The sequence below is a fragment of the Muscardinus avellanarius genome (assembly GCF_963383645.1).
Source record: "Muscardinus avellanarius genome assembly, chromosome: 11".
NCBI classification, from domain to species: domain Eukaryota; kingdom Metazoa; phylum Chordata; class Mammalia; order Rodentia; family Gliridae; genus Muscardinus; species Muscardinus avellanarius.
In genome coordinates this window covers 27,450,800-27,478,525 of record NC_137797.1, presented here as the reverse complement: position 1 = coordinate 27,478,525, position 27,726 = coordinate 27,450,800, and the positions used below count along the sequence as shown (strand labels likewise).

The 27,726-nt window shown below is 38.3% G+C and overlaps 1 protein-coding gene across 1 annotated transcript in view; it reads right to left on the bottom strand.

Moving 5' to 3' along the window:
• Positions 1–5,007: 5,007 nt before the first annotated feature.
• NR2C1 (nuclear receptor subfamily 2 group C member 1) overlaps positions 5,008–27,726 on the bottom strand; it is a gene marked incomplete at both ends in the record, with an annotated part of 36,720 nt that continues 14,001 nt past the window's right edge. The window contains 7 exons of the mRNA XM_080704819.1: positions 5,008–5,182; positions 8,127–8,232; positions 10,631–10,768; positions 12,031–12,170; positions 18,824–18,945; positions 24,229–24,394; positions 27,126–27,307. Coding sequence (XP_080560945.1) covers positions 5,008–5,182; positions 8,127–8,232; positions 10,631–10,768; positions 12,031–12,170; positions 18,824–18,945; positions 24,229–24,394; positions 27,126–27,307 — 1,029 coding nt within the window. The remainder of the gene's footprint in view (positions 5,183–8,126; positions 8,233–10,630; positions 10,769–12,030; positions 12,171–18,823; positions 18,946–24,228; positions 24,395–27,125; positions 27,308–27,726) is intronic.

Sequence of the window (27,726 nt, the reverse complement as noted above, 5' to 3'; positions counted from 1 at the left end):
CTTGTCCCGGAGGCCCCGCCTCCCGGGTGCGCCGAGCAAAACTCACCGGGCGGAAGCGGCCACCCGGACGCAGGGAGCCGGCGCGCCGAAGGTTCCGCTACCGGAGCCAAGCGCGGCGGTGGCTCTGGGCATGCGCAGAACTGCAGTTTGCCTGAGTTTCTGGTTCTGGTTCCCAAAGTGGGCACCCCTGGTCACCCTTGAGAACAAAGGCTCAGTAAATTAAAGTGTTTTCAGGGGTTGCACCTAAAAGGGGGCAGGTGGTGGAAAGCTCGCTTAACACAAGGCTTCACAAGTTCCTCCTTTGGAAACTTCAGTTTCTTCATCTATTAAATAATTATCATTTAATCATCATTAAATGATGACTTAGACTACTCCCCAAACCCCTTCCAGTACTAGAATTCACTATTGAGTACAAATGTGGTTGTTGTGTTGGTAGTGGGGTGAGAAGGAGGAATAGAAAAGATTAAGTATCTGCTTTCAAGTAGTTGGTATTTTAGTTGTCTGATTAATATTCAAAATTTAAAGCATTTAATTTTTATTAGAAGCCGGGCTTGGTGTCTCACGTCTGTAATACCAGTACTTGAGAGGCTAAGAAAGGAAGATCTCGGTTCAAAACCAGTTTGGGCAATTTAGCGAGGCCCTGTTTCAAAATCTAAAAAAACATAAATGAAATAGGGTTGGGGTCATAGTTCAGAGGTAGGAAGCCCCTCAGTTCAGTCCCCTGTACTTCCCCTCTCTGCACAAGTACTAGAAAGGCAATTCGTTTATGAAACTTAAAAATGTAAATAATAAAGGGCATTAGATATTTTACTTCTAACTTTTCTATCAGTAATTTAAGCAGTATACTTTTAAACATTTTTTCTTAAGCCAGGCATGGTGGCACAAGTTTGTAATCCCAGCATTTGAGGCTGAGACAGGAGGATCTCCGTTCCAGGACAGCCTCAGCTAGTGAGGCCCTTTGTAACTCAGTGAGACCTTGTTTCAAAACAAAGAATAAAAAATAGAGCTGGGGTTGTAGCTCGAAGGTAGAAAGTCCCTGGTTCAGTCCCTAGCACCTCTCCCCAAAATAAGAAAAATTTAAATCCTATATTCTTTAGCGCATCCCTTTAGGATGGTTTTTCAGTTCTCAGATTAAGAGAAATTTAGTACATGATTATCTCTTCTCATCCTTTTACTCTTTCAGACTGCAGTCGACCATGTCACTTCTTTAAAATGTCAAGATTTATTTATTTTTATTCCTTTTATTTTGAAACAGGGTCTCACTAAGTTGTTGAGAGCCTTACTAAGTAGCTGAGGCTGGCTGCAAACCCAGACCCTCCTGTCCCAGCCTCCCAAGTACTGGGATTACAAATGTGCCACCACGCCCAGCAAATGTCAAGATTTATAAGATGTACATTCTATTCTGTAATTACAAGTTTTCCTAGTTGTGTTTTAAAATTAAAAATCAACATTATTTCTTGAAAGGACCAATTAGACTGCACTCTAAGTATGTACTTTTATGTTAGTATATCTTCAAAGGAGAAACTTCCAATATCAGAATCACATTCCCTTTTCTTAAAATTATAGCAATTGTCCAAAATCATGTCATATTTGAGGTTTTTTTAATTTTTGTTTGCTAGTAATGGGATTACAAGCATGTGCCACCATACCCAGCTCAGAAAGGCATTCTTTGTGGTCTTCCACCCAGAACTCTGAAGGTCCAAAAGGCTTGTAATTTTGTCCCGTTCTGTATCTTTTAAGTCCAAGATGAGGAAATCATTTAAGCTTTTAAACAAAGCTTCCCATATATCATGTTATAAACAATCCTATTAGACAAAAGCCATGCCCTGCCCCCTTCATTTCTTCCACAAAGCCCTTCTCTAAGAGAGGCTATTAAGAAACATCCTTTCCCCAAAATGGCTGCAACACTTCTGGCTCCACCTGTTCTTCCAGAAGTTTACCACTTCTGCAACAAAAGGTGGAGGTTTCTCCTATCTTTGAAACTGCAAGGGCCTTTATGATGATGTTGATGACTAGAACAGAGCAGGAGAGATGCTGGACGACTTTAATGGCAGGGCTTCCCCTGGCTCTTAGAACTCAGCCACTAAGGAGGGAGGAAGCGAAACAGGGCAGGGGAGGGAGCGAAACAGGGCAGGGGTACGTTGTGGCTTTAGCCCCACTGAGTCCCCACCAACAGCAAACTTCCAGATTTAAGTGATCCTAACCCCAGCTCTCTGAGCAGACCTTGCAAAGGATGAATGGAACAGGGTCACACCAGCCCCACCAAGCCACAGTATAGACTTAGGAACAAAAAACATTAGAGGTCTTGAGGTGGTTCCTTACAAGCCAGTAGGTAACATGGATACTTTTGAAGCACCTTGTATATTTATCCCTGCTTGCATCCTCTTCCCACCCTTCCAGAAGTTAACTAGCCTTCTAAATTCAGTATTAATAATCCTGTGGCATGGTGGCACACACCTATAATCCCAGCACTTGGTAGATGAGGAAGGGGAATCAGGTTCAAGGACAGCCTCAAAAACTGAGACCATTTCAAAAACATAAATAAGTAAAAATGAAACTGAGTGAAGCTCAGGAGTAGAATGCCCTTGGGTTCACTCCAGTTACACACACACATGTACACATACAATCTCTTGGTTTTTTAGAATTAGTTTTGCCACATAAATACTTAATACATCCCTTTTTCCATCAATCTGGTTAAATTATACCTTTTTGTATATTTTGGGGCTTTTGTCATACAATATATTTTGGGGCTTCATTCATGTTGACATTTAATTCCCTTTATAGTGTTACACAGAATTCCACTGACTAACAATACAATTTATTTACCATTCTCCTATCAATAGAAGTTTGGGTTTTTATTTTTATTTTTTGTGTAGTGCTGGGGATTAAACCCAGGGACTTTCTACTTCTGAGCTACAACCTGTTTTTAGTTTGAAATAGCATCTTACTAAACTGAGGCTGGCTTTGAACGAGAAGTCTTCTTTTTCAGCTTCCTAAGTACTGGAATTATAGGTATGAATCACCACGCCGGCTTATTATTATTATTATTTGCTTATAGTGCTGACAAAAACATTTTTCTGTTTTAGTGCTGGGGATTTAATCCAGGACCTGATACATGCTAAGCACACATATTACCAATAAGTTACATCCTCCAGCTCATAACAGGAAGGATATTTAAACACTGAACAGCTGGGCGTGGTAGCACATGTTTGTAATCCCAGTGCTTGGGAGGCTGAGACAGGAGGACCCAGCAGGTTCGAAGCCAGCCTCAACTACTTAGTGAGGCTCTCAGCAACTGAGACCCTGTTTCCAAATAAAATGTAAAATAGGTTTGAGAATGTAAACTGGAGGTAGAAGGCCCCTGGGTTCCATCTCCAGTACCACCACCACCACCACCACCACCAATGATAAACACTGAACAAATAAACACTGAAATGAAATGTATTGGCAGATACAAAAATTTGTAATCCAAGTCACATTTTAATGCTTTTTTAAAACATTTCCAAATATAACTACAAATGTAATCAGGAAAAATACCTGAAACATTCTAAATAACCATTAGTACAATATTTTAAAGAATTATTTTTCTGAATCCTTGGCTTACTATATTGGGTTTATAAAGGTATAAGCTTACTGGTTTTTCCATTCCAGCATTTCATACTAAATGTAATTTTTTCAGCAGACAATTATAAATAAAGCTGTTGACAAAATTTATGAGTTAAATAGGGAAAAAAAATTCCCTTAAAAAGTTGGTAAAGACTGTATGTTGATATATTCTTCAACTTTTGGTTCCTATAAAATAGTAATTAGTAAAACCTACCCCCCCAACCAAATTTCAGCTCTTCTTCTCTTGCAAATTTCTTTATAAAAAATGTACTCTCAAGTGCAATAAAACTTCCATATTTGTGTTTTACAAACCAACAAACAGACATATCAAAATAATTCCTCATGAAAGCAAAGCAACAAAATACTGAACAGTACTGTTTGCTTAAAGCATTAATGTGGAAGACATGGAGGAGTTTCAGATGCTTCAGGCTGATCTTCACACTCCTGGTAAAGCAGCTCGCCTCTGTGTCACAGTGGAAAATTAGTGCACGTTTTTTCATCTTTATTTAGCTATTGCTATTTAACTCACCTTGAAAACATGGATTGGCTAAAACCAAGGGCAGGTCAAGAGGCTATAATACAGGTCAGAAAAGAGGGAGAGGACAGATGCTTTTTGTGAAATGGAAGAACAATTTAATACGTATTCTGAAATACTGCAACATTTTGGGCTCAGTTAGTCTGCTATGTTTAAAACACAGCAGTAAACCAAAAACATTAGAACATGAATGCCAGTTTTCTGCCACGGAAATAAAAAGTGCTTGCTAATAATGTACAACACCAAAAATCAAGAATGGCCTATGTCTCATTGCCAGCAATGAGAGTAGTATATGCTAAAGGATACCATTATATTTACAAAGACAAAAAAAAATGTTGAATTATGATTTCCTATAGATCTAATTTTATCATTATACCACATAATGATGATAATCTTTTGACATGGTTATTAAAGAGATTACATCATGAAGAGCAAAATGCATGGAATTTCTCCTTAGGGATATCAGACCACTAAGTATTCATACTGGTTCATGAAATTAAATATGAATAGAACACAAATAAGAAAAAAAAGAGACTAATTTATTTGTTTATAAAACAAAATAGAAAGAGAAATCTTAATTTAGCTGGCCAAGATGTGATAGCTTCAGATGTCATCTTCATCAAGAAAAAATCCATAGCATTCTTATTCATTTGGATATGGCAGAAAGGGAAAACTAATTCCTGCTTCCTGCCCAGTCACTTCAAAAATTCTTTTAAGGAAACTTAAAAAAAAAAAAAAAAAATCCCTTGGATTTTGGTTACTCTTTTAAAGTCAAAATTTCCAAACACCCTGGAAGCAATGAGTTCAATTTGGTGTCTTCCTGTGCTCTGGGAAAGAATAAGCTTACAGCACTGTGATCTCAACCTTCAACTACTATGACCAATTATTTGAGAGTTATAATCTGCAGGCTCCATTTTTAAAATATGTGGGATGACACTGTCAATTCGTACATTCCCAATGAGGCCTTTGAAAAACAATTCTTCAGTGATGGTAGCGTTCATCAATCTCAAAGCTGGCAATCTGAGCAGTAGTCTGGATAATCTAAAAAAGAAAAAAGAAGGGGGATCAAAGTTATAAAGACATTTTATAGAAAAAAATTACTAGCCAGGTGTGGTGGCGCACGCTTGTAATCCCCGCGCTTGGGAGGTCGAGACAGGAGGATCCCGCAGGTTCGAAGCCAGCCGTGCTGGCTTAAGAGACCCTGTTTCCAAATAAAAAAGTATAAAAATAGGTCTGGGAGTGTAGCCCAGAGGTAGAAGGGCTTCCAGGAACCCCAGTACCACCACCACCAAAAAAAAAAAAAAAAAAAAAAGAAAAAAATTACTAATTTCTGCATGTACATTACTGTGGCCTAATAGTGATCAAGTTTTCAAAAGCTAAACCCAGTATGTTAGATTCCCAAGCTTCTGAGTAGGTGACAATCACCTGGCTATTTGTGTGGTCTGAAACCCTTGCTTTTAACTATTACACACTGTGCTGCTTCTATGTTGACAATAAGAACCATGGGATGAAGTTATTTTATTTTATTGCAGTATTGGGGATAGAACCCATGGGCGTTCTAGCTCTGAGCTATTTTTTATTCTTTATTTTGAAACAGGGTCTCACTGAGTTGCAAAGGGCCTCCCTAAGTAGCTGAGGTTGTCTGCGAACCACAATCCTCCTGTCTCAGCCTCCCAAATGCTGGGATTACAAGCGTTTTCAACTACACTAGGCCTGGATGAAGTTATTAAACTTTGGGTCAGATTATACATTTACCAATTATACTTAGTAACTTATATCAGATGGCAAGAATAGCAATGTTTATAAGAACATAGGAGGTTCAGTAAGTTCCTTAGTTTTGCTCTGCAACAAACTATTGAAAATGGTACAACAGGCAACAGTTGTTGTCACTGGGGGAGCACAGGATACCAACTCAAGACCATTGGGTGCAAATCTTGATGCAACTACCCCAACTATGTGAATGCAAGCGAGTCAAAAACTGCACCTCGCCACAGCACTGCTGTGAGAATCAGGGAAATGATCCTGGCCAGTTCCTTTGGTAGGTAGTGGGCTTCTTAGTGGAGAACCATGTCTTGTGTGAAAGTACATTTATACTGTAATCCTAGTACTTGGGAGGCTGAGAAGGGAGAATCACAGGTTCCAGGTCAACCTCAAGTGTGGAAGAGGTGCTAGAACAAAGTATAGACACATAAAATAATTCAAATTTGTCACTGTAGCTGTTGATTGGCTTAAAGAAGGTAGATTCCTAAGGTACAATTGAGAATTTTTTTTTTCTTCCTGAAAAGGGGGTAGTATCCCAAATAAGTCTGGGAACTTCTGGTAGATAAACCAAGACTGGTTTTCTTGACAGAACAGATATAAGTCTAGGTGAAAGTTTCTTTTACTAGTTGAAATATGCTAAGCTAATAGCATTTTATTTCCTGAAATTGTGAATAGTACCAAACTCTATATATACTATGTTTTTCTTACATATACATAATTTTAAATTAAAATAAAACATAAAATAAACGTAAGTTTAATTTACATCAACAAGGCTCAGAAAGAGATTAACAATGATAAATACTTCAAGATTCTGTAATAGTGTCCTCATATGTTTGAGGCCATTATTAGATAAAATAGGGTTACTTGAACAGAAACACAGGGCCATATCAGCCCATCTGATAACCAAGGTGTCAGCTGAATGATTAATGGTGAACACCAGACACAGGGTGGATACACTGGACACAGACAGCTCACACTGAGAGTAGAGTGGAATGCGACAGGGTTAGATTTCATCATGCTACTCAGCACAGGACATGACTTAAAACTTATGAATTTTTTATTTCTAAAATCCTCCATTTGATATTTTTGGATCCAAGTTGACCACAGGTGACTGAAGCCATGGAAAAGAGGGCCTATTGTAACTTTTAAAAGTAGATGCAGTAATTATCTCCATTCTACAGGGATGAAAAGTGAAACAAAAAGCTAAAAAACTTGGCCAAGGAAATGTAGCTAGTAAATGTGTAGGATCAAGATTCAAATCCAGGTTCCCCAGCTCAGAGAGTTATGTGCTTAACCACACCACTATACTGTCTCGCTTTCAAAAGCTAAGGGACTCTAAACATTTTTTCAAAGGACAGTCAAAATATAACTTGGAAGAATTAGCATAAGTACTGTTTCAAAATTAACAAAGATGGGCATGGTGGTGCACACTAGTAATCCCAGCATTTGTGGACAGCCTCAGGTACTTAGTAAGGATCTTTGCAACTCAGTGAGACCCTGTTTCAAAATAAAGAATAAAAAAATAGGGCTGGGGGTGGAGCTTGGAGGTAGAATGCCCCTGGGTTCCATCTCTAGTAAGGCCTAATATTGTTTAATTCATCCTCACTCTACTAATGCAATGCATTATCCTTCTTGAAGGAAGAGTATGGGCTCCAGAGCTGGATAACTTGCATTCAAAGTCAGGCTTTGTCATTTATTTGTGACTTGAACAAGTTGCTTAAGTTCTTCATATAAAATGTGAGAACTAGCCAGGTGTGATATAGCGCATGCTTGTAATCCCTGTGCTTGGGAGGCTGAGACAGGAGGATTGCACAGGTTCAAACCCAGCCTCAGCTACATAGTGAGGCTCTCAGCAACTTAGTGAGACCTTGTTTCCAAATAAAATATAAAATAGGTCTGGGAGTCTAGCCTGGAAGTAGAAAAGCCCCTGGGTTCCACTGTCAGTACCAAAAAAAAAAAAAAAAAAAAAAAAAAAAAAAAAAAAAAGCGAGAAGTGATGAAATGCTACCTGTGCTACTGCTTTCTTCTCCCCTCTGGCGTTGAGGATTAAACCCAGGACCTTGCACATGCATGGCAAGCACCCTACCAACCAGATATACTACTTTTATTAGCGTTATCTGTTTAAAAGGTCAAAGTTGATGAGAACATTTAATTATTCTTACAATGGAAATGATATAATATTAACAAAAGGTTTTTAAATAAACGGAATCGAACTTCTAGATACCTGTATGTGTCCTCTGGATATGTTCTGGTTATATAATCTTGGAATTCAACATAAGCCTTTTCTTGAAATTTCTCAATCTGTTCCATATTTTCTAGGCCTGGATGATCTGAAACATTAAAGGACATATTGTTACCCTAGTTCTGAAACCTCATTTAATAAAACACTAAAGTAGACATAGAAAGATGAGAATAAAAATTTCGGTCAAAAAGGAAGCCCTAGCTGGGCGTGGTGGCACATGCTTGTAATCCCAGCATTCGGGAGGCTGAGACAGGAGGATCGTGGTTCGCAGCCAGCCTCAGCTACTAAGCGAGGCCCTCTGCAACTCAGTGAGACCCTCTTTCAAAATAAAGAATAAAAAATGGGCTGGGATGTAGCTTGGAGGCAGAATGCCCCTGAGGTCCAACCCCTCCAAAAAAGAAAGCCCCAACTATACAATGTGTGGCCATTATCCCACAAATATTGAGAGCACCTATTATACACCAAACACTGTACTTTACACACTTGAAATTATTTTGAAGCTGGGCGTGGTGAGGCACAGTGGTAATCCCACTTGGGAGGCTGAGACAGGAGGACCATGCAGGTTCAAAGCCAGTCTCAGCTACTTAGCGAGGCTCTTGACAACTTAGTGAGAGACCCTGTTTCCAAACAAGATATAAAATACGTGGGGAGGGGTGTGTGGCCCAGAAGTAGAAGACCCCTGGGTTCCATCCCCTGTACCACACACAAACACAGAAAAAGAAATTAAAATGATTTTGCCTCAGATACAAACCTAATAAAAAAATGAGACCACTAAATGTTATTAAAATAAGGTTTTCCCCCCATTCCAAAAGTGATAGAAGAGGTTTTGACCATTTTGTTTTTTTATAGAAGCCAACAAGTGAAATGATTCATCTTAAAGAAACATTTTTAATCCATAAAATATTTATATTCTATACCACACCTTTTTTGTTTTGTCGTACTAGGGATTGAACCAAAAAAAATTTCTACCTCCAAGTTATACCCCCAAACCAATTTTACTTATTTGGAAACAGGGTCTCACTAGGTTGCTGAGGCTGACCTCAAACCTGCAATGCTGTTTCAGCCTCCTAGTACTAGGATTGCAAGTGTGTGCTACCACACCTGGCTTCATTTAAACTTTTTTAATTTCGAAACAAAGTCTTGCTAAGTTGCTGAGAGTCTCCTTGCAGAGCTGCCGAGGCTGACTTCAAACCCTGGATCCTCCTGTCTCAGCCTCCCCAATACTGAGATTATAAGCATGCATCACCATGTCCAGCAGAAATACAGGTTTACAAGTGTCTCTCACTGAAACCTTCCTCTCATACTCAGATGTCTCACATCTCACAATCCACCAATTTAAAGTGTCTAATTTATATAGGCACTGGTGCTGTATGTATGTCACTGTCAACATCATGATTTATGATTTGATCATAATGCACCATGAAAAGTATACTAAAATGAGAAATAAATGTACACTTTCATGAATTTTAGCACATTTACAGAACTGTTCAACTGATTTTAGAACATTTTTGTCTCTCCAAAAGCAAACACTCTACCCAGTAGGAATCACTCTCGTCTCAGTAATATATACTTTGTCACTACAGGCTTGCCTGCTCTGCATTATTACAGAAGAATGGAAGCAGCTGCTTTGGAGGCACATGCCTGTAACCCCAGTGCTTGGGATGCTGAGACAGGAGGACCGAAGGTTGGCTGCCAGGTTCAGCTACTTGTGAGGCCCTCGGCAACTCAGTGAGACTATGTTTCAAAAATAAAGGAAAAAAAAATACGGCTAGGAATGTAGCTCAGAGGTAGAATGCCCCTAGGTTCCATCTCCCCCCAAAAAGAAAAAAATAATAATGATAAAAAAAGGAAGCAAACAATGTATTACTTTGTGACTGGCTTCTTTCAATTAATGTTTCAAAAGTTCATTATGTATTTAGCATGTATCTGAATTTCATTTCCTTTCATGAATGGTATTCCATTGTGTGTGTGTGTGTGTGTGTGTGTGTGTGTGTGTGTGTGTGTGTGTGTATGTATGTATAAAATTCTTTATTTTAAAACAAGGTCTCACTAAGTTGCATAGAGCCTCACTAAGTAGTAGCTGAGAATGTCTGCGAACCGCAATCCTCCAGTCTCAGTCTCCCGAATGCTGGGATTAGAAGTGTGCGCCACCAGGCCTGGCTCCACTGTATGTACATAAAACATTTTGCTTCTTCATTCATCTGATGGTGGATACTTGAGTTGCTTCTACTTTTTGGCTATTATGAATAATGCTCTCATAAACACCCATGTACACATTTTTGTGTAAAAGCATATTTTTATTTCTCTTGGACTAATGGGAAACTGCTCGGTTACGTGACATTCCCATGTTAAGGTTTTGAAGAACCACTGAACACTTCTCCAAGGCAAACGCACCATTTTACATTCCTACCAGCAACATATGAGGGCTTCAGTTTCTCCACATCCTCTAACACTGTACTTTACTTAAGACGTAAATGTTTATATACCTGGACTGAAGAGTACTATTGCCTTCAGATAAGCATACTCATATCCATCAATGCAGAGTTTAACCATGCTGTTACAAAACTCCTGTAGTTTGAAGATGTGGTCCATCATCAATTTTCTCCTTTCTGGTGACATTTTATCTTTAATTTAAAAACAAACAAATGCTTCTAGTTTTCATCTAAAATGTATGACTAAAGTATACTTCCATCCACTATATTTTCTTTTCACTAATTTGACTTTGAATACAACTATAAATGTTTAAAACTCAGAATCTCTGTAATCAGTGATGAAACGAATCATCTGCCATTTTACATTTAAGAAAAATAAGCTGTTAGTATAGAAAACTCAATGTAATGTTTCAAGATAAACCTTTGAGAAGATGCACAGATAACCATCTGAAAAACTGACCAACCAAAGTACAGAGACTCATATTTTGGTAACAGAATTTTATTTAAATTTATATTGGAAGAAAATGAGCAAAATCATCTTCATCTTTACAAGTTAGCAACAGTTATTATAACAAAAATTATTTAGCAAAAACACCACCAAGATCAAAGAAATGCTACAAAAAATAAAATTTTACAATAAATATTTGGTTTCTTGTGGAACAGTATGTACACAAGACATCTATTAGTGACTAGTCAACCGTAGCTTTCCTGAAGGTCGGTGGTATATGACACATTCCAAGTATATGAGAAATGAATCAGGACTAGAAGTCCATAAGTAGATGAAAATGTGATACTGCCTTCTAGTAGGTTTATTGTTGTTGAGATTTAAAGTGATTTCTCAGCCCTTAAATATGAGAAGCAAATTATTTAAATACAATGAAAACTATGCTAAGAAACTAAAAAGTAGTTATTAAATAATTCAAGCTACTGTAAAGTTAAGCATTTATAAATCAGTTATTGCCTCCTCAAATGAATGAGAGTTGTAATCACCTAGAACTGGCATCTAGAAAAGAAAAAAAGACAACTGTCCTATGACTCTTCCTTTCTGCTTAGATAAAAGAATACACTCTAATGAACTGAAACAAAATCAGTCTATCTTGGGATCAGGATCAACAGGCTAATGCAAAGTTTAAAATTGGCAAGAAACTTACTAAATATTTCATTATTTCTATGTAAGCCAATCTTAAGCCTCTTCTTAAACCTCTTCTCAAGTACTCAATTTTAGCAACAGAAAGTGAGCTAAGATAGCCTGCCAGACTTAAATATATTCGGTTCAATTCTGTTGCATTCTCATTTAACAACATTTTTGGATGATAATAATTTCCTCAACATGTAAAAAAAAATTATCTTAACATGGTACTAGAATATAAAATATTAATATAATAGTCATAACATTTCATAAAACTGATGCCTTCGCTTGTATCTGGTTAAGGTAGTAGTAGGGTGCTTTTTACCTTGTTGAAGGCTACCATGAAGACAATTGACAAATGTTGCTAATATAGTTGCTACATTCATCACTTGCCAGCACTGGGCAAGACCAAGAGTAAAAAGTTCATTCCAGTACGCTTTTACCAACGATATACTGTTTTCTTGCCTAAAAACAAAAACAAAAGCATAAATCAGATATTTATAAACCTTATAAGCTTTACAACTAATCCATATACTTAAAAATAAAATGTTACTGAACTAAAATTACTCTAGGAAGATCAACTGAACATGGACTTGATCAATTTTGAATTTGGATAACTGACTGCAACTGATAAGAGTGCCTGGAAGGGCTGAAACAGGAGGGTCTCAAATTTGAGTTGAGTCTCAGCAACTTAGTAAGACCACATTCCAAAATCTATCTATTGTGGTACTAGGGATTGAACCCAGGGCATTCTACCTCCAAGCTATACCTCCAGTCCTATTCTTCATTCTCTATTTTAAAACAGGGTCTCTTGCCAGGTGTGGTGGCGCATGCTTATAATCCCAGCATTTGGGAGGCTGAGACCTGGAGGATCGCGGTTAGCAGACAGCCTCAGCTACTTAGTGAGGCCCTGTGCAACTCAGTGAGACCCGGTTCCAAAATAAAGAATAAAAAATAGGGCGGGGGGTGTAGCTCGGAGGTCGAATGCCCCTGGGTTCCATCCCCAGACCCGCAAAAAACAACAACAACAACAACAAAAAAAAACAGGGTCTCACTAAGTGGCTGAGTGAGGGTGGCCACGAACCTGCAACCCTCTTGTCTCAGCCTCTCAAGTACTGGGATTACAAGTGTATACCACATTACACCTGGTTAAGCTTGGAGATAGATGGTCCCTGGGTTCAAGCCCCAGTACTCCCCCCACCCCCAAAAACAAAACAACCTCTCAACCAACAGCTGAGTAGAACAGAAAAAGTATTTAGAAAAGCAGTCATAGCATTAGGGTTTTAAAATCACCCCTTTAAAATTAGGCAAATAAGATTTCCAGGTCTCAGGCTATTTATTTATATATATAATTCACAGAGATTACCTTTCCTAAATCTTACATAAAATTACTAAAAGTGTTACTAAGTATTACGTAAAATTACTAAGAGAGATAAACAGTTCATCTTAAAGAAGTTTTGAAAGAAATAATGATTACCAAAGACTGGAAAGGATGTGTGGGAGGGAGGTGGTTAATGGGTTCAGGGATACAGGGTGTGTGTGTGTGTGTGTGTGTGTGTGTGTGTGTGTGTGTGTGTGTGTGTTTTGTGCTGGGGATCAAATCCAGGGATACAGGTGTGTGTGTGTGTGTGTGTGTGTGTGTGTGTGTGTGTGTGTGTTTTGTGCTGGGGATCAAATCCAGGCCCTTGCACAAGCTAGTCAAGTGTCCCACCACTGAGCCATATCCCCGGTCTCCAGGAGGAGTGATTTCTAATGCTCTAATAGTACAGTAGGATAACCATTGTGGATATGAATTAATTGAATATTTTCAAGATAGGTAGTAGAAAGGATTTTGCATGTTCACTACACAAAGATATATGTATCTGAGGTTATAGATATACTAATTACCCTGATCTGGCCATTAAACATTGTATGCATGGACTGAGATATCAGTATTTTACTTCATAAATATGTGCAATTATTTTGTGTCAATTTAAAATAAAAATAGGTCATAATATATGCAAGGCACTTTCTAATGGCACTAGAGAACTAGGAGTTAACAAGGTGGATAACTTCTAACTCCATGAAAGAGAAGGGAAACATAACAATCCTATATCCACATTACATATGATTATATGATTATACATGAAGTTATACATACTGTAAGTTAACTTGAGGTAATAAAAACTTTTCTTTTTTGGGGAGTACTGAGAATTGAATCCAGGGGGATTCTACCCTTGAGCTACACCCCAGCCCTATTTTTTCTTCTTTACTTTGAAATAGGGTTTCACTGAGTTGCAAAGGGCCTCACTAAGTAGCTGAGGCTGTCTGTGAACCACGATCCTCCTGTCTCAGCCTCCCAAATGCTGGGATTACAAGCGTGGGCCACCATACCCAGCTTTCAGTCCTAGTTTTTATTCTTTTCTTTGAAACAGGGTCTAAGTTGTGGAATACCTCGCTAAATAGGTGAGGCTGGTGGCAAATCTGTGATCCTACTATCTCAGTCTCCCAAGTATTGGGATTACAATTGTGTATCACCCATGCCCAACTTTCAGCTCTATATTTTTAAATAGTGAACAAGGTCTAAGTTGTGACTGGTTTCTCTTGAATTTGGGATCCAGGACTATAGGCGTGCACTCTTCCATGCACAGTAAATTTCTACATTTCTATAATGCAGTTTGATATATAAGAAAATGAAGAGGTTCAGGTAAACTGGTTAGAGAAGGCCTTTCTGAGGCAGTGACATTTAAAAAGATGGAATTCTGTTTTTTTAAATACAGGCCTGGAGATATAAATTATGGCAGAGCTCTTATCTAGCATGCACAAGTCTTTGGAAACAATTCTTAGTTACACCCCCTCCCCCCCCGGGGGGGTGTGGTCAGAAAGAAGTCAGAAAAAAAGGCAAACCCGCTGAAGAGAAAAAGTGCTCAGTGAGCCAGGTACAGTGGTAAACACCTGCAATACCAGCTACTCACAGGTGGTTAAGGCAGTTTAATAAACAACATAAAAAAACTCTGGGAGGTCACCAAACTATTGACAGTAGTTAGTTACCTCTGGAAAGTGAATTTTTACTTAATAGCTCTACATTTCAGTATTACTTTGTGTGTGTGTGTGTGGTACTGGGGATGGAACCCAAGGACATTCTACCTCCAAGTGATACCACCAGCCCTATTTTTTAATTCTTTATTTTCAAACAGGGTCTTACTGAGTTACAGAGGGCCTCACCAAGTAGATGAGGTTGCGCAGGAACTGCGATCCTCCTATATCAGCCTCCCAAATGCTGGAATTGCAAGTGTGCACCTCCACGCCCAGCTTTAGTATTAAACAAGAGCAAAGTTAAAAGTGAACCAGTTCTCACCTTCACTTCTAATTCCAAAGTTTTAAAGAAAAATTAGCTAACCAAGATATATAAGTAGTGAACACAGGAAAGGAAATACAATTAAAAAGAATCAGAGCAGACCTGTGCTATAGCTCCTGTAAGTACCTTGACACTAATGGGAAGCCTCAGAGAAAAGACTGTTAAGTATCACTGCAGAGGATAAGAAATCGCAAAAGTGTTACTAAGGAAACAAGATGAAACTGGCAATGGGGGATTAAACTACCAAGTAATTTTGTTTTCAATGGAAAAGTCAGAGCTAATAGTATTAGAAATAAATACAGAAAGATATTTATCTACATCTGTATTCAAAACACCCCTCACCAGCCCCTGGTACTATGGCTAGCTACAGTGGTTTAAAGGGTTTTTTTAATAAAAGCTCATTATGCCAGGGATGGTGGCATACACCTATAATTCCAGTACTTGGGAGACTGAAACAGGAATATCATCAGCCTCAGCAAGAATGTGAGACAAACTTTCAGTAAGCTAGTGAGACTCTGTTTCAAAACAAAAAATAGAAAAAAAAAAGTGCTGGGGGTATAGCTAAGAAGTAGGAAGCCCCTGGGTTCAATACTCAGTACCCCCCCCCCGACATACACACAAAAGAAAGTTCATTACATTAGTACAGATAAACATGCTCTCTTTAAAAAGAAAGTTCCCAATGGGGGAAAAAAAAAAAGACCATTTACCCACTTTGTACCAGGCACAGCATTAAATTTACATTTATTACTTCAACATAAGGAAACATATAGCTCATAAGCAAGTGCTTTTGCTCCTGACCTACAATATTTGGGAATTTAACTTCATTTAAGTAATGTGTTCAAAGACAAAAGTCGGCAGATAAAGCCAGAAGATAAACCTAGATGCTCCTTTACATAAGTTCTCACACAATTTAGCAAGTAAAATGTCTCAGTAGATGGTTTTATTTTCAATATTGGGGATTGAACCCAGGGGTATTCTACTAGCTCTGAGCTACATCCCCAGCCCTGCTTTATTTTGGTGGTACTGGGGTTCCTGGAAACCCTTCTACCTCCGGGCTATACTCCCAGACCTTATTTTTATATTTTTATTTGGAAATAGGGTCTCTTAAGCCAGCGAGGCTGGCTTCGAACCAGCGTGATCCTCCTGTCTCTGCCTCCCAAGTGTGGAGATTACAAGCGTGCGTCCCCACGCCTGGCGTCCTACATTTTTTAAATTTTGATAAAAGGTCTAAGTTGCAGAGGGCCTCACTAAGTAGCTGAGGTTGGCCATGAACTTTTTTTTCTTTTCTCTTCTTTTTTTGGTGGCACTGGGGTTCCTGGAAGCCCTTCTACCTCCGGGCTACACTCCCAGACCTATTTTACATTTTTATTTGGAAACAGGGTCTCTTAAACCAGAGAGGCTGGCTTCGAACCAGTGTGATCCTCCTGTCTCCACCTCCCAAGGGCGGGGATTACAAGCATGCGCCACCACACCCGGCCAGCCATGAACTTTCAATCCTCCTATCTAAGCCTCCCAAGTACAGGAATTCAAGTGTGCACCACCAAGCCTGGCTCAAGTCCCCTCCATTAAAACCAGTTTTTTGAGGTGGTAAGGGTATGTTTGCTATTTTTTTCCCCCTGTAGAAAAACAAATGACTATTATAGTCACATTCTACCGGTTATTTCCAAAACTCCTTCCTTCTCTCCTTTTTCCTAACTCTTCTCCCTCCGTTGTACTGATGACTGAATCCAGGGGCATTCAACCTGAGCTACATGTACTCCAACTCCATTTTATTTATTATTATTTTTGTGTATGTGGTTCTGGGGATTGAACCCAGGGGCATTTTACCTCTGAGCTACACCATCAGCCCTTTTTGTTTTTTGCTTTGAAACATGGTTTCACTAGGCTGCTGAGTCTAAGCTGCAGAGGCTGTTTTCAAACCTGTGATCGTCCTCTTTTAGCCTCCCAAGTACTGGGATTACAGATGTGTGTCACCACAGGTGGCATTTTTTTTTTTTTTTTAAACAGTGTCTTGCTAAGTTGCTGGGGCTGGTCTCAAAACTATGATCCTGTTGCAGCTTTCCAAGCATTGGTGTTAGAGGTGTGCAGCTCCTCTATTACTAGCATGGTACTATTCCTGGTAGTACTAGCATGTGCACGTCCCTGGATTCAATCCCCACCTTCGCCAAAATAAAATCTAGGTAGAGAGGACTGCTGTGGCCATACTTACTCCTGGCAAACCATGCAAAGTATTCCCCAAGTAAATCAAGTCCTACCATGTACTGACTTGCTGACATTATGAAGAAAAAAAAAAAAAACCCACTAAATTCCTTTAGATATATATGTTACAAATACAATTTATAATTCATATTACAACACCCTTATAAAATATAAATGACACTAACCATACATTATTTTAAAAAATTTTAAGCTACTGTTCTCTTCAGTTAAATAAGCAAGCAAAACAAACTGGAATGTTAGAAAAAATGATTAATGTTGCTTATCTATTTCTCTCTAAGAAATACACTAAGGCTTTGTTACAATTTTGTATCTAGCAATAAAAATGTGACCTATGCCAGTTTCTAAACTTAGAATAGCTTTTTTATTTTTATTTATTTTTTTGTGGTACTGGGGATAGAACACAAAGGCCATTCTACCTCAGATCTACACCTCCAGCTCTATTTTTTATTCTTTATTTTGAAACAGGGTCTCACTGAGCTGTGAAAGGCCTAAGTAGTAGCTAAGGCTGTCCTAAACCGCGATCCTCCTGTCTCAGCCTCAGAATAGCTTTTATTCTCACATAAAACCTTTTCAAGCTGGGCATGGTGGCGCACCCTTCTAATCCCAGCATTTGGGAGGCTGAGACAGAAGGATCACAGGTTTGTAGACAGTCTCAGCTACTTAGTGAGACCCTTTGTAACCCAATGAGACCCTCTTTCAAAATAAAGAATAAAATATAGGTCTGGGGGTGTAGCTTAAAAGTAGAATGCCCCTGGGTTCTACCCCCAGAACTGAAAAATAAATAACAAATAAATAAAACCTTTCCATCATTACCTTGTCCTTTCCCCATCTCAATCTGACCAAGTACTGGGATTATGGTCTTGCAACAAACCCGGCTTATCAGTATATTTTTTAAGGTACTGGCGATTGAACACATGGCATTCTACCTCTGAGAGGGTCTTGCTAAATTGCAGAGGGCCTCACAAAGTTGCCAAAGCTGATCACAAACCTGTGCTCCTCCTGTCTCAGCCTCCCAAATATTGGGATTACAAGCGTGTGCCACTTTGCCTTATTTTAAACCCATCTAAATAGGTCTGGCAAACTTTGGTAAAGCTTGGATTTTGTATAACAGACCATTTTCCATTTTATTGGTTTACTTCAGAACAGAATAAAAATGTACTTTTTGGTGCTAAGAACAAATCTCTAAGTCATTATAGTTGTATTATGGGGTCCACACAATAGGAGAACATGCCAGTGATGAATGCTAAAATGGTGGTGGTGATAGGGAAACACCAGAGGACACTCCTGCAACCTCTCTATCCCTGAACTGTTCAAAGACGGCAATTTGCAGTGCTAGCCACGATCTATCTGTTCCACTGATTATCTTCCATCCAAATTGTTGGCCTGGTCAAAGTGAAATATACTCTTCCCACATAAAAATAATATAGAGAAACTACTACTTAGCTGCTGTGATTTGTTGCATAAATGACCCAACTTAATGTTACAAGGTTATACCTTCTTCCTCCTTTAATGCACAACCTCCCCAAATCACATTTATATTCAAGGACTTCAAAACACTCACCCTAGTGCTTGGAAAGAAGGAATCGAAAGTGCCCAGTGCATTGATAAGAACAGCAGTCTGGAGGCAGACTCCCCAATGTAGTGCACATTCAGGTACTCAGGCATAGGAGAAGGCATGGTGAGCTAGTATGAACAGGGATTTAGGTAAATCATCTTATGACTCAAAGTTCTAAATTATCATTTCTTTTGAGAAATCTGAATCTAAACAAAATACATCAAATATGAGTCTAGCTTGGATTTTAAGGTAACAATAGGACTTATAACAAATGAGACCATAATTTCTATCAAAGCAATATTAAGACAAGCAGAATCTGACTTATTAAATACCAACCATGATATCATCTGGTTGTTTTTTAATTTAAAACTTACTTTCTATCTTAGTACATTAATGTGTTTTATCCCTTTCCCTCTCAACAATGTTGGAAAACAAATTCAGTTTAAGGTATAATTTAAGCTACAGGGCTAATAAATTCAAATCCTTACAGGGCTAGGAGAGTAATAAGAGAAGCAAGTCTACTAGTGCCAAATGGGGAGAGCACATTACAAGATAAAGGCAGAGCTGTGACTGAATGCAGCAATGCATGGGTGTTTGTGTACACGCACACACGCACCAGCCCTTCTCACCATGGAGATTTGGGCTCAGCCCTGTAACTTCTTCAGTTTTTCAAATGAGCACATGGTTTGTGCAAAATTTCACTATTTAAAAAAACTGGTACTGAATAAAAAAGTATCTTTAAAACAAAATATAACATTGGACATACCATTTACAGGCTGCCAGTTCATACTGCTGACTTTAGGTAGTATTTAAAATGTTTGACTGCTATTGAAAATAAATTCTTTATAAAAATACTTCTGAGAGCATTTCTTTTCCTTTTCATGGCACTGGGAGATTGAATTTAGGGACATTCTACCCCTGAGCTATTTTTATTTGGAAACAGAGCCTTACTAGGTTGATGGGAGTCTCACTACTTGCTGAGACTGTCCTTGACCCTGTGATCCTTCTGTCTCAGCCTCCCAATTCTGAGAGCTTTTCTAAAAATCTTGTTAAAGCCAGGTGTGATGGCACATGCCTACAACCCTAGTATTTGGGAGGCTGGGAATGGAGGATCACAGGGTTGAGTTCAGCCTCAGCAACTTAGTGAGACTCTTATCTAGTATACGGAAGGTGTCTTTCTACATTAAACATATCCAAAATGCCTGTGGATATCTAAGTTTATGAACAGGATAAGTATTTTTCAAATTATAAAACAGCTTAATACAATAAACTGATTTTTAAGAGCACAGACAAGACCTAAACTGACCAATTTTAGAAGTTACTACTTGTCTGTAAATACCCTTCTAGCAAAACTTCCATATATCTACCATTTTTATCTATCACTGTACTGCTAGCCTGTACATAATTTCATTTTCAGAGGTCTTGCTAAGTTGACTCTAGTCACCTGGAACTAGTGACTCTCCTGCCTCAAGCTTCAAAAGTAGCTTGAGGCTACTTATGAACTACCATAACTGGCTTAATTTGTTCACTGCTGGGGTTCAAAACTAGGGCCTTATATACTAAGTTACACCCTCTTGCCTGCATTTTACCTCTAAGCTGCACCCTCAGCCCAAGGCTTACAAATAGCCAAGAGACATAAATAGGCTGATTTTAAAAAACATACCACTCTGGTATCATAGTTCACAGGACAAGATGGAAAAGACAGATTGGAAGAAAAGATATTATCCTAACAGTTCAGTCATAAAATTTAAAAGGCTTGAAATATGGCGATGGGCAATTATCAGGAGAGACAAAGTCAAATACCAGAAAAGTTAAACTTTAGCTATGAATGGAGGGAAGTGAGGTGTGGGGAGAATGACAAGGACTCCCAAGTTAAAATGTGGCTGACTAAAAGGCCTGTGCTTCTAACACTGAGAAAATAGACACAAAAGAACAGCTTTGGAAATGACCTCATTTCTACTTTGTAAAACTTGTATCTAAACTGAAATACTTGTACCTTATTTTTATAATGAAAATGTAAGAATTGAATAGGTATAAAGAAATACCCAAAACTTGAGGTTAATGAAATCATTAAACATAGTATTGTCCTAGATTTTTCAAGTTCCTAATTTCATTATTAGACTACTTTTCCTTACCACTTAGCTTGCTTGGGGACACTAAAAATCTCCAAATCTTTCTTCAACTATCAAATGAGAATAAAATTCTAATCTTGCCAGCAGAATATGGTGAGGCTCAAATGAAGAATGTATACAAAAATATGCTGCCAACTACACTATGCTATACATAAAAGTGCAATCAAGGCACAGAATGCTTTTTTTTAGCTCAGTAAATACAGGATGACTGAACTATCTGAAGATGTCAAGTCCTAAAATCATGAAGTAAAGCAATGACAGAACTAAGCATGAAATGAACAGGTTCTAAGAACTAAGCAATAAACACTGAAGTAATACAAGTCTTTTTATTTTAAAGGCCCAAGCCTTTTTAAAGATTCAAGCATGCTGTCTTTTCTTAGGAGAGAAGAAACTTCATTGTGCTGACTCTGAAGACACTCAGAGTATAAGTCAAAGAATGAGGGGAGGGAAGACAGTTCCGGAAAGAAAAGCCAAAGTTTTAATTTGCCTAATTCACCTGTCCAAGAAACTTATTTCAATTGAGGACCAATAGCAAACATAAAAAATGTGTGAATAACTTCTTCTAAAGGAGAACTCTATCCTTCCTTGCACTGGGCCCTCTTCCTATATCTTTCTCATTTTACTCTCATTAATTCCTCCCATTTAAATCCAAAGGCAGAAAATAAAACTAAGACAAAACAATGAGCCAAGCATGGTGGCACACACCTGCAATCCCAATACCTGGGAGGAGACAGGAAGCTGGCTGATTCCAGGTAAACCTCAGCAATTTAGCAAGACCTTCAGCAACTCAGCGAGACAGTGTTTCAAAAGAAAAAGGGCTGGGCATATAGCCTAGAGGTAGAATGCCCTAGGCAGTTTTCCCCTGTCCATAGTTCCTACCAATTTTTTGGAGCGACTAAAGGAGGGTAAAGTGGGAGTTGGGAATCAAGTCTGAGCTACACCCCCCACCCCAATATTTTATTCTATTTTGAAGCAGAGTCTTGCTGAGGTATGGCACACTGGCCTCAAATCAGCGATCTTGTCTCAACCTCCAAAGCACTGGTATTATAGGTGTGCACCACCAGGCCCAGCTTCTTACCATAAATTTTAAGGATGACAGTGATTATTCACATCACCTTTTCTTATAGCATCCATAAAAAATTTCTTTGTATAGTATAGATAAAAAGCATTTTGAATTTTTTCCAGGTATCTTAAGTGGGTATTTACATAAAAACTTATTTAACTATCATTTTACAGCAAGTATTAACTTTGCAATATCCATTTGTGTGTGTGTGTGTGTGTGTGTGTGTGTGTGTGTGTGTGTGTGTATCATTAGGAATTTAATCCAGGGGCCTTCAACGTCTGAGAGCTACATCCCCAGCCCTATTTTATTTTTTATTTGAAAACAGGGTCTCACTAGGTTGATGAGTCTTACTACTTGCCGAGGCTGTCCTTGGACTTGCCGTTCTCCTGTCTCAGCCTCCAAAGTACTGAGATTTTAAGTGTGCATTACCATGCCTGGCTCTTTTTTTTTAATTTTCTTTTTTTGTGTTATTAGGGAATAAATCCAGGAGCATTCTACCTCTGAACTATATCCCCAGCTCATTTCACTTTTTGTTTTTATTCTGATACAGTCTTAATGGTTTGCTGAGGATCTCATTAAGTTATTGAGACTGATCTCAAGTCTTTGATCCTTCTGTCTTAGCTATCCAAATATTAGGATTACAGGTGTGTGCCACTGTGCTGGTAACAGCAAAGTTTATCTGTGGCTGTTTCTACCAAGTTGATTTTACAAACAAAAGCACTACCACATGCAGTGGTAGTTCTTTTTCTTACTTTTGTGTTCACTGTTTCTATTGGTAAGCCACCTATTTACTTGGTAACTGCATGTTTCCCTAAGAAATCTGTTATAATCCATAGTAAAATAATAAACAATCCCTCTTAGATATTCCAGAACTGCTTAGTACTGCTACGTAAAATCTAAGTCTATTCAATCACTTTGCATACCTCTTGCTAACAGTCTTAACTTGAGCATATTTATAGTTCTGGTCCAAATACTATTTCAATGACAAATCAAATACTATAAAGTGATTCTTTTCACGTCTTCTACATATATTATTTCTACTATTCTACATGTAGTGCTTCCACTATAGAAAACGTACTTAGCCAGGTATGGTGGTACATGCCTGTAATCCCAGTATTTGGGAGGCTAAAACGGGAGAATCACAAGTTCCAGACTGGCCTTAGCAATTTACTGAGAGTCTCATCAACCTAGCAAGACCCTGTTTCAAAACTAAACAAAACAAAATAACAAAAAAGCCAGGGTGTAGCTCAGAGGTAGAACACCCCTGAGTTCAATCCCTAGTAAACACACACACACACACACACACACACACACACACACACACACACACTCTCTGTATTTAGTTTAGGTTGGGCTTGTTGTATATGCCTATAATCTCAGTACTTGGGAGGCCAACAGAGAAGGATCAGAGATTTGAGGCCAGTCCTTACAACTTAGTGAGATCCTCAGAAACTTGGTGAGAACCTGTTAAAATAAAAGAATAGGGCAAGTAGCTTGCAGGTAGAATGCACCTGGATTCAATCCCCAGTACCACAGTGGAGCAAGATAAATGTGCCTTTTCAGAAATGGTTAAAATGTAGAGTTAAAAACCCCCAATTAAAATGTATTAAAAATGTACCTTCTTATAATGGTGAAAGCTAATTAGGAAGACACAAAAATGAAGTTCTTTATAGTTACTAAAAGTATCTGGGTCATAAACATTAATTTACATTAAAGAAGTAGTGGTTAGGCATTGAATAAAAGCAGTGCATTCAAAACAATACACCAATATCTGAAAACTAAAAAAAAAGCTGGGTGTGGTGGTATAGGCCTGTAATCCCAGTACTTAGGAGGCTGAGACTGGACAAAAGTTCAAGGCCAGTCTCAGCAACTTAGTGAAATCCTATTTCAAAATAATAAAATAAATAGGGGTGGGCTGGAGCTTGAGGCAGAATGTCCCTGGGTTCAATCCCTAATACAGAAAAACAGACAGATGAATGGATGATAAATAGCTGTAAAAGCTAATTATTTTAAAACTTAAATCCATTTATTGCTATTATAGCTGACTTATTAGTATGTTTCTGAGCTATTATCTTTGATAGCAAGATGTATATTTTTAGTTTGTTTTCAACATTTACCAGGGATATTTCTGACTTTAAAAGCACAACATACTTTAATTTTAAAAGGAAGATCAAAAAAAAACTTAGTATAAAAAATTCTTAAAATGTAAAAAATACCCTGAAAGCTACATGTGATTCGCTGAGAAGTGGCCCTTCTTTTTCGAAGTAACTTATGCTTGAATCTCCAGCAATCAGGTGTATGCTTCCTTCTGTGCCCTCCACTGAGCTCTGACAGGCTGTGCTCTCTCCAGGATTCAATGCTTTTGCAAGAGTGTCAAATGCCCTATAAGGAGATACGAGAAGCTGTGAGCTTGGCTAATCTCCAATAATTAAAAATAAATTTTTTTTTTTTTTTTGCAGTACTGAGGATTGAACCCAGGGACAAGCTACAACCCCAGCCCTATTTTTTATTCTTTACTTTGAAACAGAGTCTCATTAAGATGTGGAGGGCCTCACTAAATAGCTGAGGCTGGCCACAAACCTGAATTCTCCTGTCTCAGCCTACCAAGCACTGGGATTACAAGCATGCGCCACCATGTCCAGATATAAAAAGAAAATTTTATGCAAAATTCTGATAGTGACACTAAAGCCTAATAGTTAGAGTTGTAGCTCAATGGTACAGTGCTTATTTGTAAAAGACTGGGAGTTTGATCCATAGTACTAAAACAAAAAAGAAACCACATCTGAAAATAGTTCTTTGTTATTATTGAACACTCTATTTCATTGACTTCAATGATTTCCTCCAAAATCAACAAATTAAACTTCATATAGATAGTATAAAACAATGTATTAACATAGTACTATACTACCAAGGAATTAAGGTCTCTCTTTAAAACATGTGGAGGAAACCAGGCGTGGTGGCACACGCTTGTAATCCCAGTACTTGGGAAGCTGAGACAGGAGGATCCAGGGTCTCAGCTACCTAGCGAAACCCTGTTTCAAAATAAAGAATAAAATCGGGCTGAGGGAGTAGCTCCAAGGTAGAGTATCCCTGGTTCAATCCCCAGCACCACAAAATAAATAAATTAAATAAAACATGTGAAGGAAAAAAATCCTTATAGTCTATTATACAAATAAAATTTATTTAGAAATAATAAGAGTAAGAACTTATGTTGATTTGATGACACAACACAAAGTTAGAACTAAATTTTATTTAAAAATTCAGGGCATAGTGGTGATTATGCCTGTAATCACTGTACTGGGGAGGCTGATAAAGATGGAGATCACAGGTTCAAAAACAGCCTCAGCAACACAGCGAGAATCAGCAAAGTAGTAAGAGCCTGTTTTAAAACAAACAATTAAAAAGGGCTGGGGGTAGAACTCAGAGGTATAGCACCTCTAGGTTCAATCCCTAGTACTACAAAAAAGAAAAAAAACTTTCAGAGAATATTTTTAAATTCATTGCTACATAGTTAAATGTAAACTGTTGAGAATTTGAGATGAGGCTGGGCATGGTGGCACACACCTATAATCCCAGTATTCGGGATGCTGAGACAGGAGGATTGCAGGCTTGTGGCCAGTCTCAGCTACTTGTGAGGCATTCTGCAACTTAGTGAGATCCTGTTAAAAAAAAAAAAAAAAAAAAAGGGATGGGGATGTAGCTCCTAGGTGGAATGCCCCTGGGTTCAATGCCCAGTACCGCAAAAGGAGGGAAAAAAATTGAGATCAGAAACTGGATGTGGTGGCACAAACTTGTTATCCCAGCACTTAGGAGGCTGAGACAGGATCACAGGTTCTCTCGGCCAGCCTCAGCTACTTAGTGGGGTCTGCTGCAACTTAGTGAGACCCTGTTTCAAAATAAAGAATAAAAAATAGGACTGGGGGTGTACCTTGGAGATAATGCCCTGGGTTCAATCCCCAGCACCTCCACAAAAAAAAATTGAGATTAGAATGTTAATTACATAATGTTATCAAATAATTACTTAGTTGTGCCTCATATTTTTCAATGATACGCTGTCAAGTTTTGTTTTTGTCTTTTTTTTTGCCGGTCTGAGGATGGAACCCAGGGGCATTCAACCTCCGAGCTACACCCCCTGCACTATTTTTTATGCTTCAGTTTGAAACAGGGTCTCACTAAGTTGCAGAGGGCCTCACTAAGTAGCTGAAGCTATCCGAGAACTGCGATCCTCTGGTCTCAGCCTCACGAATGCTGGGATTACAAGCGTGCACCACCATGCCCGGCTTAGAGATCTTTAAAACCCCATCTTCAACCAAGTACTTACTGTGACTGAAATGCAATATTTTATTTGGTTTTAATTTGTAGAGCGTGGGATGAGCTCAAGGCATGCTAGGCAAGCATTCTACCACTGAGATGTAGCCCCAGCACAATAGTCAATCTTTCAAATGATAAACAGAAGTATGAGAAGAGCCTAAAGAAATCTGGTTTCTATGTCCTAGTGTTAATACTGAAAAAATGAAAAACAAAATTCTGATACTATTTTCCTTAAATAAAATTTAAAACTGGTTAATTCAACTAGGTCTTTTACATTTATTTCCATTACTAGAAATTAGTGTGGAGGGATCAATGACTGTCTACAAAGAAAATGCTTCAGGCTATATCAACAGATAATAAACTATGGCAATTAAAACATCAGACCCAAATTATCATTTAAGAGGGAAGAAATTTCTGATTTTTTAGACTATATGTTAAATCTTATATTTACTTATTGCTCATCATTTAGAATGTAATTTGTTAAAAAAATTATACTAAATGGAGTTTTTCAGTTCAAATTTTCTGTCTTAAACTTTCTCAGTCTAATGGAGAAACTTGTTAAAAAACTACATTAAGTGCTGAAGACTCTTTCCTTATTTACTTATTTACTTATTTTTGAGGTACTGGGAATGGAACCCAGGGCATTCTACCTCCGAGGTACACCCTCATTCCTATTTTTTATTCTTTATGTTGAAACAGGGTCTCACTGATGTGCAAAGGGCCTAAGTAGCTGAGGCTGTCTGCGAACCGCAATTCTCCTATCCTGGCCTCCCAAGTTGAAGACACTTTAAATCCACCTCACCTTGAGACATCGCCACTGGCCTGCATTTCTTGATGAGGTCCATATGATGCACCGCCGCTGCCTAAGCTTTCCATCACAGGCATCTCATTGCTATTTTGAGGAGGATCTTTCGTTTTTCCAAGATTTGCTAATGACGTGACCACACTGGCCAGTGTACTTAAATCTCCCTGACATGATTCAGCCTTAAGAAAAAAAAAAAGGGTATTAAAATCCTGAAAATTGCTATATTTTAAAACCTGAAATATCTGATCCTAGATTCAAAAGTGCTAAGGAACACTAAGAAAAATGAAAGCTAAAAAAATAAAATCAAAGAGCTCTGTTTTTTTATAAACTTCTTGAGGAATATATATATATATATATATATATATATATATATATATATATTTTTTTTTTTTTTTTTTTTTTTTTTTTGCAGGTCTGGGGATAGAACCCAGAGGCATTCGACCTCCGATCTACACCCCCTGCCCTGTTTTTTATTCTTTATTTTGAAACAGGGTCTCACTAAGTTACGGAAGGCCTCACTATATAGCTGAGACTGTCTGTGAACCGCAATCCTCTGGTCTCAGCCTCCCAAATGCTTGGATTACAAGCGTGCACCACC